Here is a 16,983-nt window from a genome sequence, read left to right on the forward strand (position 1 = left end):
GAAAGCAGATTCTGCATTTTACCAAGCTCCCCCGGGGACCGCAGTACGCATTAAAGTCTGAGACAGACTGATCTTAAAAAACCTTGCACCTAACCCAGAGACCGAGGGGAACGAGACTGTGTGAAAATGGAAAAAGAAGGGAATCGCAAGGAAGCGTTCCCATGTTTCCCTAACACGTTTCCTTTTTCTGTTTCGTGAGCGGTTTCGAAAAGCGGCGGTTGTCGTGGCATGCTTTCGATGTAAACCATCTCCCCTGCAGAATTTCTGTTCATGTTTCTTTTTCCGTTTCGGTGAACATACCGTGCCTGCCTCGCCTGGCCCCTGTCGCTGCCTTCCTTGCTGACACGCTTGTCTCTCGTTTTCAGTCCTGACATAGCTCTCCCCGAGGAGCCGCCACATTCCAGCTCGCAGTGCGCCCCACTCCACTGTCTCTCCAAGCCTCCCGACCCCTCCTCTGCACCTCCCGCGGACGAACATCTGGGGTGAACGTTTTGTAGCCACACCCAGGACACTGCCCAAGACCCAGCTGCTGTTTGCTTCTCGGTGATTAGACGTTGTGGTGGGATTAATGCCCGTCACTTGGGAAGATGAAAGAAAGTTGAGAAGATTAACACAAAGCCCAGACTCCGGTGTGATACAACGTATTATGGTTTCTCTAAGTCACAGATGAACTTCTGCAACGAAATGGCCACAGTTCAATGAAATAAAAAACAAACAAAAAACACAGGACACGTAGCTCAGACGACTGGCTTTATCTCAATAGCATAAGAGAGACCTAAGACCATGTAAAATACATATATTGTAAAATCGTCCTTCCTCAAACGTCACATTCGGCTGTAGAAATTGATTCCACTGTTTTTTTCACCATTGGTATTTATTTTGTGCTTTTACTTGCCACATAGTTTATGTCTATAAAAATCATTTCTCTAAGAGGTGAACTTAATTCATTTATTTTTAAAGAAGTATCATTTGCTCCATTAAGTATGAGTTGCAATAGAGATTGAAATCTGGTATGGGCCAGACTGTGGACATTTTTCTTGCACAAAAATGATAAATGAGGTGCATTGGAATGTTAACAGTAACTGTATTTTGCTGCTACACTGATATTGTTTATGCACTTACTTTCTAATCAGCTCATTAACTGCTGGATTTTTTTTTAACTAGAAGTCTTCACTGGACATTAAGTAAATCTAAGAAAGAGACTATGTTATGATTCATTGACTTATTCAACTTTTGACGGCATCTTTAATTTTTTAAAATTGCAGATGAGTAGATGCACTGGTGCTGCTCCTTTGTGTGTGTATATGTGTGTGTGATGACGTTAAAGAAGGCTGAAAAACACGAGGGGGGAAATGGTGTGTTTATTTAATGACCAGAGTTTTTTTTTACTTCTCCCAAATTCAGGGTCCTCCTATGAGTCTTTCCCACTGAAAGGTATCAAATACAAATGGGGAAAATATATACATAGATAGATGTAAGTTCGCCTTCAGTTAATGAATTTACCCAGAAAGTGTTCAAATAGTGATTAAAATTGTATGTGTTGTTGTTGTTAGTTTTTTCATAATGAATCTTCCTTGCCAAAAAAAAACCAATAGATAATAAACCTTAGCTCATTGTCTACTTTTGACAAACACTCAGGTGCCTACAATCATATTATACATATTGAGATCATACATGTTCCTAGTTCATTTACAAATTCTGCTGGGTAACTTATGACTTGGTTTAAGGCAGTAGATTTTCATGGCAAAATTTAGTTTGCACATAATCTGACACACAAGGAAAACAGCTAATTGGGCTGAAAGGTCTAACACTCTTGGGCTCCTTAACTATCAAGTGCTGCCCACACAATTGCTCCTAGCCCTGATTCCTTGTCTAGTCAGGTAGCCTTAACTTATTTACAATCATAACGGTTTGACCTGTTCATGTAACAGTATCTGTAACTTCTCTTTAAAACAAACACAATCCTCACTGTTAACACAGAAGATGGTTAACAATACAGGGCTCTAATAATGAAGATCTCGTCAGAGCCACTCAGCCTATTGAGCGGGAGTGGGTGTAACATTGATGGAGTGGTCCATCGAGGATGGCGGCCAGTCGGTAAGTCATAAAGCACAGTGCAGGAGCTTTCATCAGTCATGCACCTGTGAGGTTGTGGTCACTATTACCAAAGCAACCAAGAGGTTTGTGGTTTCTTATATAGGAGTGCTATTTTCAACAGTGTCGTTTATTATGCAACTTGAAGTCGTTAGAAATCTTCACCATACATAGAGATTCAGGTTAAAGAAACAGAAAAAGAGACAAATCTTCATAAAGTCTCAATCGTGGCAGCCTACCCTTCTGTTTTCCCCCCACCTGCAATGGCCTTGCTGTTCCTGAACACCTTCTTCATTTTATTGGTGTTGTATCTGCCCTGTACCAGTATTAGTGAGACAGTGTGGATTGTATCAGAGTTCAATTAAAGGTAGCTTCTCCTCTCCACTGCTTTCTCTTTTTTCCTTTTTGTTCTTTCTTTTTTAAGTATTATGTGTGTGGACCTGAGAAGTGGTATAGCTGCAAAGCTGACTCTTAATAAAAACTGTTTGTGCCTGGGGGAAAATACGCCAATCTAAAAAGTACCTCCGAACATCTTTCTGTATTGCCTCATCAGTTTTGTTGCTGGTGCAGGGAATTCAGCAGTAAGCATTGTCTCTGTATAACTATAGAGCAGTCATCCCACTGACGGTGCAGTATTGCATCGTTGCTCTCTTTCTTGGTATTTATGCCCCAGTGAAAGGCCGGGTCACAGACAACACTTTTTTTTCTTCCAATAGAAATTTTATCAAGTCTATATTAATTTTTTTCAGTTCCTTTTTTATGGACAGAATGGGAAATATTTATTTTGAAACATCAATTCTATAAAAAGGTTCGTTTTAGCAAAACTTTGCCAAGAAGGTATAGAAACTTGGAAATAAATTTCTAATTTTCTGCACAAAATTAGGTCATAGTCCCCAAGCAGTAAGAGAGAATTCCATGTATTTACACTGTGGCATCATTTAGCATAGTTTGAACTCAGCCTCATCTATATTTATTTAAAATGAATAAATATGTGTAGCGCTGATAAAAAAATCAGTATACCTGTAAAGAATATCATGATTGAAATTGAAGTATTAGTGGAAAAAACAAAAACAAAAAAAACCCCTCATTAAACCCACTTGAAGAGAGATGTGGGGGAAAAAGACTACAGAAATACAAAAATACCGGCTAATTATTTCAAACACAGTGGGCAAAGATTAAAAGTAACTAGCAAGTGTGGTTAGCAGAGTAACCAGGTAATTTTTAAAAAGTAAGCACAATTACCACACTGAAAAGGACAATATGCAGAAATGCTTTCTACTGAGGATTGTTTTTAGTTAAATGATAAAATAAAAAGGAGCGATATCTTGTCTTTGGCCTGAGGGCCCAGGAGCATACAGGACCCCCGGATTAATCTTTCCAATCATATCCCTTCCATCCAATTCTGTTTCAATAAGAGGAATTTGGATAACTTTGAGAAGTCAAAGTTGTTAAGTAATTAAGAGAAGACCTATTCAGAAAGATTAAACTTTAGCCTAAGGAAGACGTAGACTATTGATCTGCAAGAAAATGTAACCAATGATAGATACCAGCTATCGACATTGTTATTAAGACTAGAATAAGAAAAACAGTCTTCAGTGTGAGGGATTTATATTAACTTTAGGAAAGAGATTCTTAACAGTGGTAAATTAATATCAAAATTGATAATTATGATGATTTGTTTTTACAAAATTAAATATTTATTGTCCAATAAGGATTAACTTAAGTGGTAAGATATCTTATGATGATGTATTAAAATTCTAGGATTTCATAATCCTATTAATCATTTATTTTAGATTTAAAAATAAAGTATTCTGGTTAGCCATAAAATATTTTATTCCTTGAAAGTAGGATAGCAATCCTAATTTTTCCAAAATATTTGGTAAAAAATAAAACAAGATTGTTGGTATTTTTTCTTGCAGCTATATTTCATATCTTTAAAGTTATCCAGAATATAGTAATTTTACTATAAAAAGCCTCAATTGTCAGTCTAAAAAAAAACAAATGTCCTCAGGAATACTTTGGAAATAGAAGGTTCGCATTCCCTTAAGGGGGTAAATGCCTCTCAAACATTATCTTTTCTTAAAAGAGTCTTCAATCTACAACATTTGCTTTTCCCAGGCTTTGGAAAATATCCATGTACAGATAGTCCTTCTGTCTCAAACAAGCATGAAATGTCGATCAAATAAACCATAAATGTAGACATTTCCTGATATTCTGCATTAAATAAAATCCTCTGCAGTCTCAAATGGTAATTACAAAATGTAAAAACGAAAAATGAAATCTATTTTCTACTGTGATAAGAATGGCAAGCTTAATGTATAATTGTTCTGTTCCATCAGCCAAAAGACATAAACTGTCTCTCAGAAAGGCACATCAGGGGAAACATGGATTTCCAGGAAGCAACTGTGCTGGTTCAACCAAGGTTGCCACAAATGCACTGATGTTGCAGATATAAAGCAGGACTAGGTTCAAAAGGAACTCTTAGAGAAAAGTTCGTGATTTTAAATATTGGCCTATAACTTATCTGTTTATGAACCAGAGTGTTTTTAAAATAGTCCTTGTATTTAATATCACAAACTATGTTTCCACATAAAGGGAAGAACATAATTCTTCAAAAAGCTGTTGAACTGGTGTAGTGATAGGTAGTATAGCGAGTGCTGATATTGACATAATTTCCACCTTAAAATCAATTTCTGTGGACATACAAGACTAATCTAGCTTCTGAATGAACTTTTCCATTGTCTGTAATAATGCCTCCAGATGAGTGGTGTCTGAAATAGAATTCAACTTATTTTAAATACCAGGTTAACTGCCATTGTTCCTGATGTATTTCATTTGTAACCTGATTCTATTATTTAACACCTGAAAGGTTTCCTCTAGACATCTCTTCTATAGTTTTTACTCAAAGTATAACTGAAAAAAGATATTTAGTATTACAATATGTTCCTCAATCAAGGATTTTTCCAGAAATAATCTACTTACGAAGAAGAGCAGCAATGAACTGCCTTTAGTGTAAGGGTATGAGTGCACAAAAGTATGCCGTGTAAAATGTTTGCATGAGATATTTCGCATCATGTAAGCTTTCCCATATTCATAATATGAACAGTATAGAAGTCTTATTTCTTGTGATTTCTCCATTAGGAATGTAAGGAGATTGTTACCTATATCTGGTCTCCTTTCCATATTGAAATGCATGGCTCTAATCAGTATATTTTTATTCCTTTCTCTGGAGTTATTTAAATTTTGTCCTCTTTAAACTGAAACCTGGATAAACTGCTGAGCCAGGTTACTTCTGCAATTGGAGTTTACTTGCTGTGTAACATTGGTTGAGAGCACATTCTGATTTTAACTTTTTTTCTTTCAGAATGAGTCTCTGATCATTACGGTTGAAAACACTGAGAAGAAAATCTGTGTTCTGGTGTGACTATTTTTCTTTTTTCAAAGTCTTTTTAAAACAAAGATCAGAGAACTATAGAGAGAAATTCCATCATTTTGTTGACAAATCATTAGTCGATAATAATGGAGATATAGAATGAATCATTTTGTTGTTTGGGTTCATAGTATGATTGTGCACCAAAACTTAGAGAAAGTAAATGACTTTAACATCATTGCCATGACATTTTTAAACTGGATGGTTTGACTGTTAGAGTCAATTAAACAATTCTTTGAAAAACTTTTATGATATTTTTATAATCTACACAGTGTTTTTATTTGCACGATTATGTATATGGGATGAACTGTACATGATTCTGCTACTGTGTTTCTTTCCAGCATTAACATTTGTGTAATGTGTGGCCAACCCCGATTTGTACACAGTATGATTACTGTTGTAATTATTCTGCTATTTCCACCTTTAATTGCAATTTTGTTATTATGCCTTTTGGGGATAAATGATGTGAAACATTTCCACATAATGAGAATATCATATAAAAACATGACTAAAAGGCTGACCTAAGGAAGTATTTTTAATAATTATTGCTAATTATTTTTAAAAATTCAAATTTCAAAGGAAACTTGTTCTCAAAGTAAATATATGCATTTATTTTAAATTCAAAAAATTCCTTATTAATTTATCATTGCTTGTCCTTTTTCATTTTTTTTGTTTTAATTGTAGACAATCCTAAGTGAATGCCTCATGGGAGAATCCATATATGTGCTTGCATTTCTGTAATCTGATCATGCACTCAAATGGTTGGAAAAGATACTCCAGTGCTAAGAAAATAACTGAAGCCAATATATTAGTTCTTATATCTTGGTTTATGTTACCAACTGAATATGGTGTAATGCATAACTCTTCCCAGTAAATAAACTGGTTATCTTTTGTTCATTTCATCTATGTTACCTTTTTATCAGTTTGAGCAACTTCTCTTTGATTTGTATTTGCAAAAAAAGTTTATGAATTTCTACATGATTTATATATTTGTTCAAAGTGAGCACTTATTTGAACTAAAAACTGTATGCTTTGCTTTGACATGTCTGCACATTCCTTATTAAGAAACGTGTATCACCTTTGCCCATTTTCTCCATCTATCATCTCTCCTCCTTGTAATCTTTGCTAAAAGGTTATTTCAGCAAGAGGCTACACTTAGGTGAATTAGATCAGGAATGTACCAGCATGAAAGAAATACCTGTTCTGAAAAGAGAAACATTCTAATGAAAGAAACATGATTTTAATGAAAGAAGAACGAAGATTGTATGCTTTATTTGGGGAGATAATTCTTCTTTGTTCTCTTTTACGTGAAGGAACTGCGGAGTCCCAAAACTTTGAGAAAGTTCATTTACTAGCTCCTTATTTGAAGAACAAATATGTGTTGTAGCAAATCAGCTGCTGTTGGGAGTCCTGTTCTTTGACTTGATATTTAAAGAGGTGGGGAACCAGACAGAATTGGATTTCTGTGAAGTTCTCATGAGTTGAAACCTCTAATGCAATCCTCATTATAATCCACCATGGGCACTGCAACAATCCCAGCTAAAGTTGACACTTGCCTGTTGTATAAAATACTAGAAATAATAGCATAAACTTTCCTAAAAATCTCTCCTTTTTTCTCTTCTGAAAGATACTGTTTTTCTTTGAGGTTGAATCTACTAGTATAAGTCTATGTGACCCTTGATCTTCTCTTATGCAATAAAACTGATAGTGTGTTACATTCAAAAGCTAAAACAGCTGGACCAGCCTCCAGGAGTGTCAAGAAAATCTCTTCTCATCCCTACATTTTTCAGGAGACTTGGGTAGCACTATATTGTTGTGAGGGCCATGTGACGGGTTTCTGCAACCCCACTGTGGGTAAGAAAGAGGCCAAAATTGATGGGAACTTGTGTAAGGAATTTTCTTCATTTTTGGTTGTACATGCATTAACTAGTACATTGTAGGAACTCAATAAAGTGGGTTCTTTGCCATCTAGCTTTTCTTATAACACATCTGGAATTGAATTATAGAACCTAACGTCACCTACAATGATGTCAGCAGGTACTAAATACCAACTAATTGGAGGAAATGGTCGTTAAATTAAGTGAATGATTATTCCTATGATTCTTTGTCAATCTAAAAACTAGATTTCTAACATTGTATTTGAAATTATCTGACAGAGTTCCTTCTTAAACATTTTATGAATCAACTATGACTTAAATATGTTAAGAAGAAACTGAGAATAATTTATCTACAACATAACTGTCAAGGAAGATAAATCTCACTGGCAAAAATATTGCCAGTGTCAAAAGTAAACACAATTTATAATATAATTTAAATGTAGAAAGCAATGCAAAGATAAATCATAACTCTAGTGACATCCTGTAAATAGTAAAAGTGTTGCAGCTGTCTACATAATTTGTGAGACTCATTGAAAATGAAGATATGGATCTCCTTGTTCAAAAATTATTAAAAATTTCAAGACAGTGGCAGTAAACTAAGCAGGGGGTACTAAGCACGAGCCCTGTGTGACCAGACAGGTCCGCACGCCCATGAAGTCAGCCTTGCCCCAGACTGTGCTGAAATAATGATTCAGGCCCTCAACAATGCACTTAGCTATCCAGGATCTGGCTTTATTTTTAACAATGGATTTCCCGGTTTCTGTGCTTAGAAGAAGAAAATAATGTGTTTATGTTCTTGGAAAAAAATTAATGCTATTACCTCAAAGACTTAATAAAGTTGAATCTTGCAATACTCCCACATTCCAATGCAGCTTTTCAACTCAAAATTTCTAGAACCTCATGTGTCAAGTTGTAGAGAGATTATAAAAATCATTAAAACTTCAAAATACGAGCAGTAAACATTTTAATTAGTGCATATTAAAGTAAACCTAATGTAAGAACCCTACTGATACGTTCATAAGTTGACTTCCTTTGACATTTTAAACTATTAATAATGTCCATCAAATGTCACAGGGTGATTTACCTCATTTAAAAGAGCTATTAGTCCAAGATTAATGTCAGTCATATAAACTTCTTTCCCAAATAAATTAAAGGAGAAACAAGTTATTCACCACATTGAAATCCATTGACACTGAAAATATCGGCTCTCGTTATAGGAAGCACCCTATATGTAAGAAATGGAAAAAAATAAGAACATACTTTTTTCTTGTTTTCCATAAAGTAACTGTGGAAACCTATAGAAATAGTTACCTGTAAAAGAGCAAAGGGTTGATGGGAGGGAATGGGGGTGGGAGTGAAGAGGGGAGTCAGTAGGTGATTGATTATCTTTTTATAGTTTCTATTTCAGCCATGGAAATATAGTATCTATTCAAAAGTCCTAGATAATAAAGAGCTAATATGCAAATGGTCATCATGCCCTCGAGCCCTTGTGCCCTCGAGCCCTCACGCTGGGGCCGAGGGACCTGAGGCCATGCCCCCTGCCCTGGCACCAGGCCGGAGGACCTGAGGCTGCACCCCCTGCCCAGCGGGGCTTGACGGGGGTGGGGCTGGCTGGGTCTGGGTCTCGCGAGATTTCAAGGTGCGTGTGGGTGAGTGGGGACTTGACACTGGGTCCTGTGGCGTGCCCCAGACTCTGACAGGAGGAGGATTTTCATATACATTTTACTAATTTTCTTTCATCTCTAAAACTTCTATTATAGAGAAAGGGCAAATAGCAATATTAAAATATTTCCTCTAATTAACTTCCTTTTAATGTGCACAAATTTCGTGCACCAGGCCGCTAGTAAGAATACAAAGAAATATGGGCTCTCAAATATTTCATAGTGAAGTCAAAAATAAAAATTAGCATGAATTCTAAAGAAATAATTGTTCTAAAGCAGGCTGTCAGCAGAAGTGTTTTTTATAAAGCATGGAATTTTGTGCAAATTTTAGCCCTGGCACTTACCATCTCTGAGATCCTGGAAAGGCACTTAACCTCTCCAACCCTCAACTGTCTCATTTTTAAAATGAGGTAAAAATGCCTAACTGACACGGTTATTGCAAAGATTAAGTAAAATACATATGTAAGATCTTTCAAACATATGTTTAAGCTATTTTTCAAACAGTGTTTAGCCTTTGGTAGCCAATAGTATTTCCAATAACACAGTAGCTGCCACTATTAAAATCCTATATGATGAAATTTATTCATTCACTTATACATGCATTAATTCACAAATATTTATTGAGAACCTATGTTATGCCAGGTATTGCTCTAGCAGATTAAGGTGTGTCAGAAAACAACACAAAGATGGTTTCCTGCCTTTTTAAAGTTTGTATCATATGTAGCAATGAGGGAAAATATAAAAAATAGTAAACATGATAAATATGTAAAAACCAAAGTATATTAGATAGTGAAACTTTTGTGGAAAAAGAAAAAAGTAGAAGAGGGAAAAGAGGTTGTGCCGGGAGAAAGCGAAACATTGCGTTATGAAGTGAGGCGGTCCGGTTGGATCTTATTTGCTTCAGTTTTTAAAATTATTAAATTATATATCTTGTTCAAATTTTTAGAAGTTATTATCCATTTAAAAATATCAAACAGCAATTCACATTAAGCAATAGCATTTTAAAAACTAGTCTTTTAAAATGTTCTGATAATTTGAAGTAACCATTTTAAAATATGCACATATTTTATTTCCTGTCTATGTTGCTTTAAAAGTCCCAATATTTATTTTAGAAATAGATATGCTTTCTTGGAGGTTTAGGGCATGGGCATGCCCATTTATACTTCTCTAATAAAAATTTTAGTCAAATAATTTTGTTCAATAATCTTATTTATAACTGTCAATTCTAATGAACTGGAATTGTATAAATAATTTTTAAAATAAGTCATAATGTTGTTTTTCAATACAGAGAGGGGCAAAAGTAGGTTTACAGTTGTTGGTATGGAAAATAATACAATAATTAATAATTAATAATATAAGGATAAACTGTGTTTCATGTACTTGCAACTATAACCTACTTTTGCCCCACCCTGTACATAGTCAGAAGCTAAGCTATGTTTTCTTCTAATCCTTAATTCCAACTCTCCTTTTTCAATGATTCTTTCATCCAAATTTTCTAAACATTAGAGCTGTCTTTTAAAATATACGCTCACAAACTTTCTTCTTAATACAAAGGTAAGTTTTGCATTAACTTGCTGCTGAGTGTAACCATTTTTCTTCAGATGTGTATAGATTCAGACTTCAGGCTTGGCTATTTCAGTAGGATTGGCAGAAAGTAATATATATTTAAAATTGCTTTTAAAAATATTTTCATGAATAATTGCCCTAATCCTGGGTAACAATCTATTGGAAAATAAAGGCTATGCTACTAAATATATGTAATGTGAAAAGGGCCTCATCAAATTACATGCCTAGGTAAGTATGTATACTTAATATAAAACAAAGATGAAAACAAAATTGAACTGATGAAAATATTGCCTATTACAAGTCTAATTATCTCCTGTGAGAAGTTTTTTAATGTCACTTCTTTCTAGCAGATGCAAAAATAAAAGCTGGCTTGAATTCAGGTATAAATATAATAATGTGATTTTGATTACACACATCAAATAAGTCAGAGATTGTTCCTTAAAAGTGTGCTTTACCTGGAAAACAGCCATCCTTTGGACTGGACCATGGTAGTCTACAATTGCTTGTAAGATCCTTTGATTCCCACATGTCATGATTGGTGGGAAAAACAAGATTTTTCTGAAATACTTCTTAGAAACACAATCTCATTGGATGTTGGATATTTTTAAAATCCATGTATGAATATATTGTGCACATTACTGTACAGTTTCTGTATATTTTAAAGGATATATGTGTGACATTTAAGGATATTTTTTGTTTAGTATATTTCATTAGAACTCTGTTTTGTTGGTTTTTAAAAACTTTTTTTTTTTAGAACTTTGAAAGTGAGATCAAATCAGGGAAATGGAATAATTAAATGGGTTCCAATAATTTCAATAGGTAGGTATCAATCTGTTCTTACATTCTCATGGTAATAACTTTGCATATGACTATTAAACCTGCAGTGTTTTTCTATAAACTAATCACTACTAAAAACTCTTGTGGCAGTTTGTAGGTGAACATTTATTGACCACATACTATATGCATCAGTGGAATCTCAAAATTTCCTTTAAGATCAACCAATTGAGCAAAATTATACCAACTACCAAACATGAAAAACTGGAAAAGATGTGGAAGTAATGGTGCTTGCAGCTCTATACTAAACAATATTGATGCTTCTAGAGCCATCCCTTATTTAGGACATATGAATACAATATAATATAGTTATAATATGTAACAGAATACATCTGATAAAAATCTGAAAATAAGCACAGAGAGCATCTGACTGTGTCTATTAAACTGTCTAAGGTATTGAGCATATTATTTAACAACTGATTTTGTTCTTACATATCTTCTAGATCAGCAAAGACACAGGTAATAATTGGCCGGGTCAGTGAAGATCACACCAGTGAGGCTACAGAGGCAGTGTCAGCCTTTTAAGTTCAAGATTCACAGCCCAGTTTTGCTCATCATACTTGTTCCCGGCAGAGCTTCTCTGTCCTTGGACGGGAGTCACATCTCTCCCTCACAGCCTGGGAGAGACCTGCTCAGTTCAGGATAAGAACAGTCATTTCACCTAGAATCAACTAGATTATTTTCCTGCAGATTGGTCACAGATGAGGTTCTGCCCATACCATTAATTTATTTCCCCAACTTTTTTTCTTTTTCCAGTAAAAAAAGTAATACATGTTTATTGTAGAAAATTTAGAAGATGTGGAAAAGTAAAAAGAAAATTATATTTACTTATAATCTTACCTTTCAATGAAAACTCCTGTTAACATTTTGGTGCCTTTCCTTGAATCATACTGAATATACAATTCTGAATCCTGTTTTTCCCTCTAAACATTTTAGGATGAATATTTTTCTAGGTTATTAAAAGTTATCAATGACATTATTTTTAAGGCTGGCAAAATATTCTTTAGCATGGATGAATTATACTTCTTAAAAAAGAAGACTCTTATTGATATGTAAATTGCTTCCATACCTTTACTATCACAAATAAAGATGCTTTTAAATTTTTTATACAAAGCCTGAATGGTGTGACTCAGTGGTTGATTATCAACCCATGAACCAATAGGTCACAGGTTCTATTCCCCATCAGGGCATGTGCCTGGGTTTCGGGCTTGATCCCCAGGAAGCAGCAATTGATGTTTCTCTTTCATCAATGTTTCTATGTCTCTCTCCCTCTCCCTTCCTCTCACTCTAAAGTCAATAAAAATATATTATATAAAAAACCACTTTATAAAAAATTTTATACAGAAATTGTCATCTAAATTTCTATTTACTTAGGATCCATTCCTTCAGGAAGAATACTGTTTACAGTCATGAAGAGTTTTTCCTGTCATGCATTTGTCTTCAGCTAGTTTCAATAAGTATTTTACTTGTAAAAGCTACTATAAAAGATGCTACAGAGCATACAAATAGGAATTAGACTGCCATCAGGAGCTTATAGTCTAGAAAGAAAATCAGACAAAGCTATACGTAAATACAGAATATGGTAGAAAGTGACACATTCCACAGAGTTTCAGGTTTGCATTTTGGATACTCAAAAATGAGGAGTCTGTTTTCTTATAATCATTTGAGTATGTTAGCATGAAAATGTTTATTCCGTGATTTTAAAAATATTTCTGATTGCCAATATTCTCATGAAAATGCTTATTACATATTTGTGTCTACTTTGGAAAAAAACTCTATTTGAGGTATTACATAAATAACATCACTGACTTAAGTTTATACTTTGTCTCTTTTTCATGAATAATTTCAGGGCTGTTTTGAATATGCTTATTTTGTATTCTAATGATGCAGTTATCTGGACTACTGCAAATGCCTATAGATGTGGGAATTTGTAATAAAGCAATGGTGTCACTGGAGAAAGGTAAATTTACAATTATAGATTGGCTACAGTCTTGTAGCTTCAGTGTGTCACCTGTTGACATTGTTATGGAATGTACAAAGGCATAATATGTCAGAGCTTAAATTACAGTTTTTGATAATAGTTTAATAATTTTTCAAAAATGAAACAAAACTTTTATATAAGATTCTTATTTTTGTCTATATTAGGGGTCAACAAACTTTCTCTGTTAAGGGCCAGTGTCAGATTTGTTGTCAATCTGGTCTCTATCTCAACTACTCAATACTGATGTTGTGGGAAAACAGCCATAAACTGCTGGCTGAGCTCAATAAAATTTTATTTATGGACATAGAAATTTGTATTTTACATAATTTTCATGTATCACAAAATATTCTTTTTTTATCCCTCCCCCCCAAGTTAGCATATTAAAAACCATCTATCAGGCCCTAGCCAGTTTGGCTCAATGGAAAGAGCGTCGGCCTGCTGCTGAAGAGTCCCTGGTTCGATTCTGGTCAAGGGCACAATGCTGAAGAGTCCCTGGTTCAATTCTGATCAAGGGCACAAGATCTCGATCCCCAGTGGGGGGCGTGCAGGAGGCAGCCAATCAATAATTCTCTCTCATCATTGATGTTTCTAACTCTTTCTCCCTCTCCCTTCCTATCTGAAATCAATAAAAATATTTTTTTAAATGAAATAAATAAATAAATAAATAAATACCATCCATAAGTTCATCGGTCATACAAAAATAGCATGGAATTGGCTGGATTTGGCCCACAAATCACAATTTGCTGACCCTTATCTAGATGATCTCATCGGAAAACAACAAAGGAATATGTGTAATTCCTAAACTAAAACAGTGCTAAGCAGTAATAATAAAACATTAAATACATAGCTTTTTAAAAAAAATATTTTATTGATTTTTTAGAGAGGAAGGGAGAAGGAGAGAGAGATAGAAACATCAATGATAAGAGAGAATCATTGATTGGCTGCCTCCTGCATGCCCCCCACTGGGGATCAAGCCCGCAACCCAGGCATGTGCCCTTGGCTGGAATCGAACCTGGGACCCTTCAGTCCGCAGGCTGACGCTCTATCCACTGAGCCAAACCAGCCAGGGCTAAACACATAGCTTTATAATTGCACAACAAATTTCCTAAACTTTGGATAAACTATTTTCCTTGTATCAGTACGCTTTTGGCTAAACAATAACAAAAATGTCTGGCTAACAGTGGCTTCACAATAAGGACAGTTTATTTTGCCACTTATCACGGATTTAAGAGGTAGGAAGTTTCTGGGGGTTTTCAGTATCGTGTTGAACTCAACAATAGCCTGGGCTCTTTCATCATTCTGTTCTGCTACCCTCAGTAGATCCATGACATCTCCCCTGCTGGTCACAAGATGGCTGTAACAGCTCAGGACTTACATCTGCATCCTTACAGAACCACATGTAAAAGCAGGAGTAGGGAGAGGGTGGGTAGGCCATGGGCTCCTTGTATTTATTTATTCGGTTTTATTTTTTAATTGAATTTATTAGGGTGACATTGGTTAATACAATTATATAGGTTTCAGGTGTATAATCCTATAATGCGTCATCTGTACATTTTATTGTGTGTTCACCACTCCAAGTCTCCTTCCATCACCATTTATCCCCCCTTTACCTTCCTCTTCTACTTCCCCTACTCCCCCTTTTCCTCTGGTAATCTGATAATCACTATACTATTGTCTATGAGCAGTTTTTTGGTTTTGTTCTTTTGTTTAATTCCTTCACCTTTCTCACCTAGCCCCCTCAAGCACCCACCCGGAGCTCTGACAGTTGGCAGTCTGTTCTCTCTATGAGTCTATTTCCATTTTATTTGTTAATTTTGTTCATTAGATTCCACATATAAGTGAAATCATATGGTACTTGTCTTTCTCTGAGTGGCTTGCTTCGCTTAGCAAAATACTCTCTCAATCCATCCATGCTGTTGCAAGATAAGATTTCCTTCCCTTCTTTTTTATGGCCATGTAATATTCCATTGTGTAAATGTACCATGCCTCTTTTATCCACTCATCTACAGATGGTCACTGGGCTGCTTCCAAATCTTGGCTATTGTAAATAACACTGCAATGAACCTAGGGGTGCTTATATTCTTTTGAGTCAGTGCTTCAGGTTTCTTTGGATGTATTCCCAGAAGTGGAATCGCTGAGTCATAAGGCAGTTCCATTTTTAATTCTTTTAGGTAACTCCATACTGCCTGTGACAGTGGATGCACCAGTCTGCATCAACTATCAACAGTGCAAGAGAGTTCCCTTTTCTCCACATCCTTGCCAACACTTGTTGTTTATTTATTTACTGATAGCCATTCTGACAGATGTGAGGTGATCTCATAGTGGTTGTAATTTGTATTTTTCTGATGATTAGTGAAGTTGAGCATTGTTTCATATGTCAATTGGCCATCTTTATGTCCTTTTGAGAGAAATGTCTATTTAGATCTTTTGCCCACTTCTTAATTGAATTGTTTAATTTATTTTGTTGTTGTTGAGTTTTATAAGTTCCTTATATATTTTGAATATTAAGAACTTATTAGATGTATTATTGACAAATATGTTCTCCCATTCAGTTCCTGTTAAAATATAACTGTATCCTCTTCTTCAATTAGATCTTCATGAACTTATCTGCTGTATGTCAGCCCCCTAATGCTGCTGTATAAAGTCAGCATCATTTATGCCTTTTAGTGACCTTTTTTTCTTTAATGATATTTATATGAAATCATATCTAGTGAAAGCATCAAAGTAGATAAGTAACATTTATAATTCATTTACTGAGGAAATAACACGATTTATTATTAAAATGAAAGAAATTTTTCACCTTTCTCCAATGAGATTGAAATAAGAGTGAATCTGCTGTAAAGTGCTGACTTCTATTAAATTCTAGTGTGGGAAGTGATGTTCTACCAGTAGTTGAAGCAACTTATTAGTTCATTATTTTTATTCTGAGTATTCTTTTTTGGTTTTATTTTGTTTATTAGGAACTAGATCAGTCTGAGACAGGTTATGTTGATGAAATTAAATAGAATGTTTAAAACATTTTAATTAGAATTAAAACACATCAGTATACATATACTTTCTGCTACATTGGAAAATATAACAATAAAATGTAAGGAGCATGAATCAGTCCATAGTCCTCTGTCACTGTGTGAATTCCTAGGGGAGGGGTGATTCCGGGCTGCCCGCTCCTGTGTGCACAGTGGATCTCCCATGGTCCAGGGCTCCAGGTTCCTCCACCGGTCCCTGTGCACTCCAGCTGGCACTTGGCGAAGACTAGTTTCCTGGCAAGGGTGCAGCAACCAGGTCTGAAGGTGGTACTCATCAACTCTGCTCCTTGTCGCTTCCGCATCTTGGTTTGCTTATCTAAAACACCGAACTCGCTGGTTAGCTCCACGACATAAATACGATGATTATTCAGGGCTCGGTTCAGCAGTTGAGACACACGGGAGACCCTTGCCGTGTGGGTCTGTGAGAATAGGAAGCCTTGGGGCAGAGTCCAAAGAACCTATAATTATCTCCTCTCTCCCAAGCCTGGCGCGCAGGTGAGCGCAGCCACCTCGG

General features: G+C 35.4%; 1 protein-coding gene across 6 annotated transcripts in view; it reads left to right on the top strand.

The window, feature by feature from the left end:
- The window catches only part of BICD1 (bicaudal D homolog 1 (Drosophila)), a 206,666-nt gene extending 200,242 nt beyond the window's left edge, over positions 1-6,424 (top strand). For 4 of the 6 annotated variants that reach the window (XM_005865666.2, XM_014539216.1, XM_005865668.2 and 1 more), the window contains one exon: positions 366-6,424. In XM_005865666.2, coding sequence (XP_005865728.1) covers positions 366-486 — 121 coding nt within the window. In that variant the 3' untranslated portion in view covers positions 487-6,424. The remainder of the gene's footprint in view (positions 1-365) is intronic. The other 2 variants (XM_005865671.2, XM_005865669.2) reach the window with 2 other exon arrangements.
- Positions 6,425-16,983: the final 10,559 nt, after the last annotated feature.

The sequence above is a fragment of the Myotis brandtii genome, unplaced genomic scaffold (genome assembly GCF_000412655.1).
Source record: "Myotis brandtii unplaced genomic scaffold, ASM41265v1 scaffold209, whole genome shotgun sequence".
Classification (NCBI taxonomy): Eukaryota; Metazoa; Chordata; class Mammalia; order Chiroptera; family Vespertilionidae; genus Myotis; species Myotis brandtii.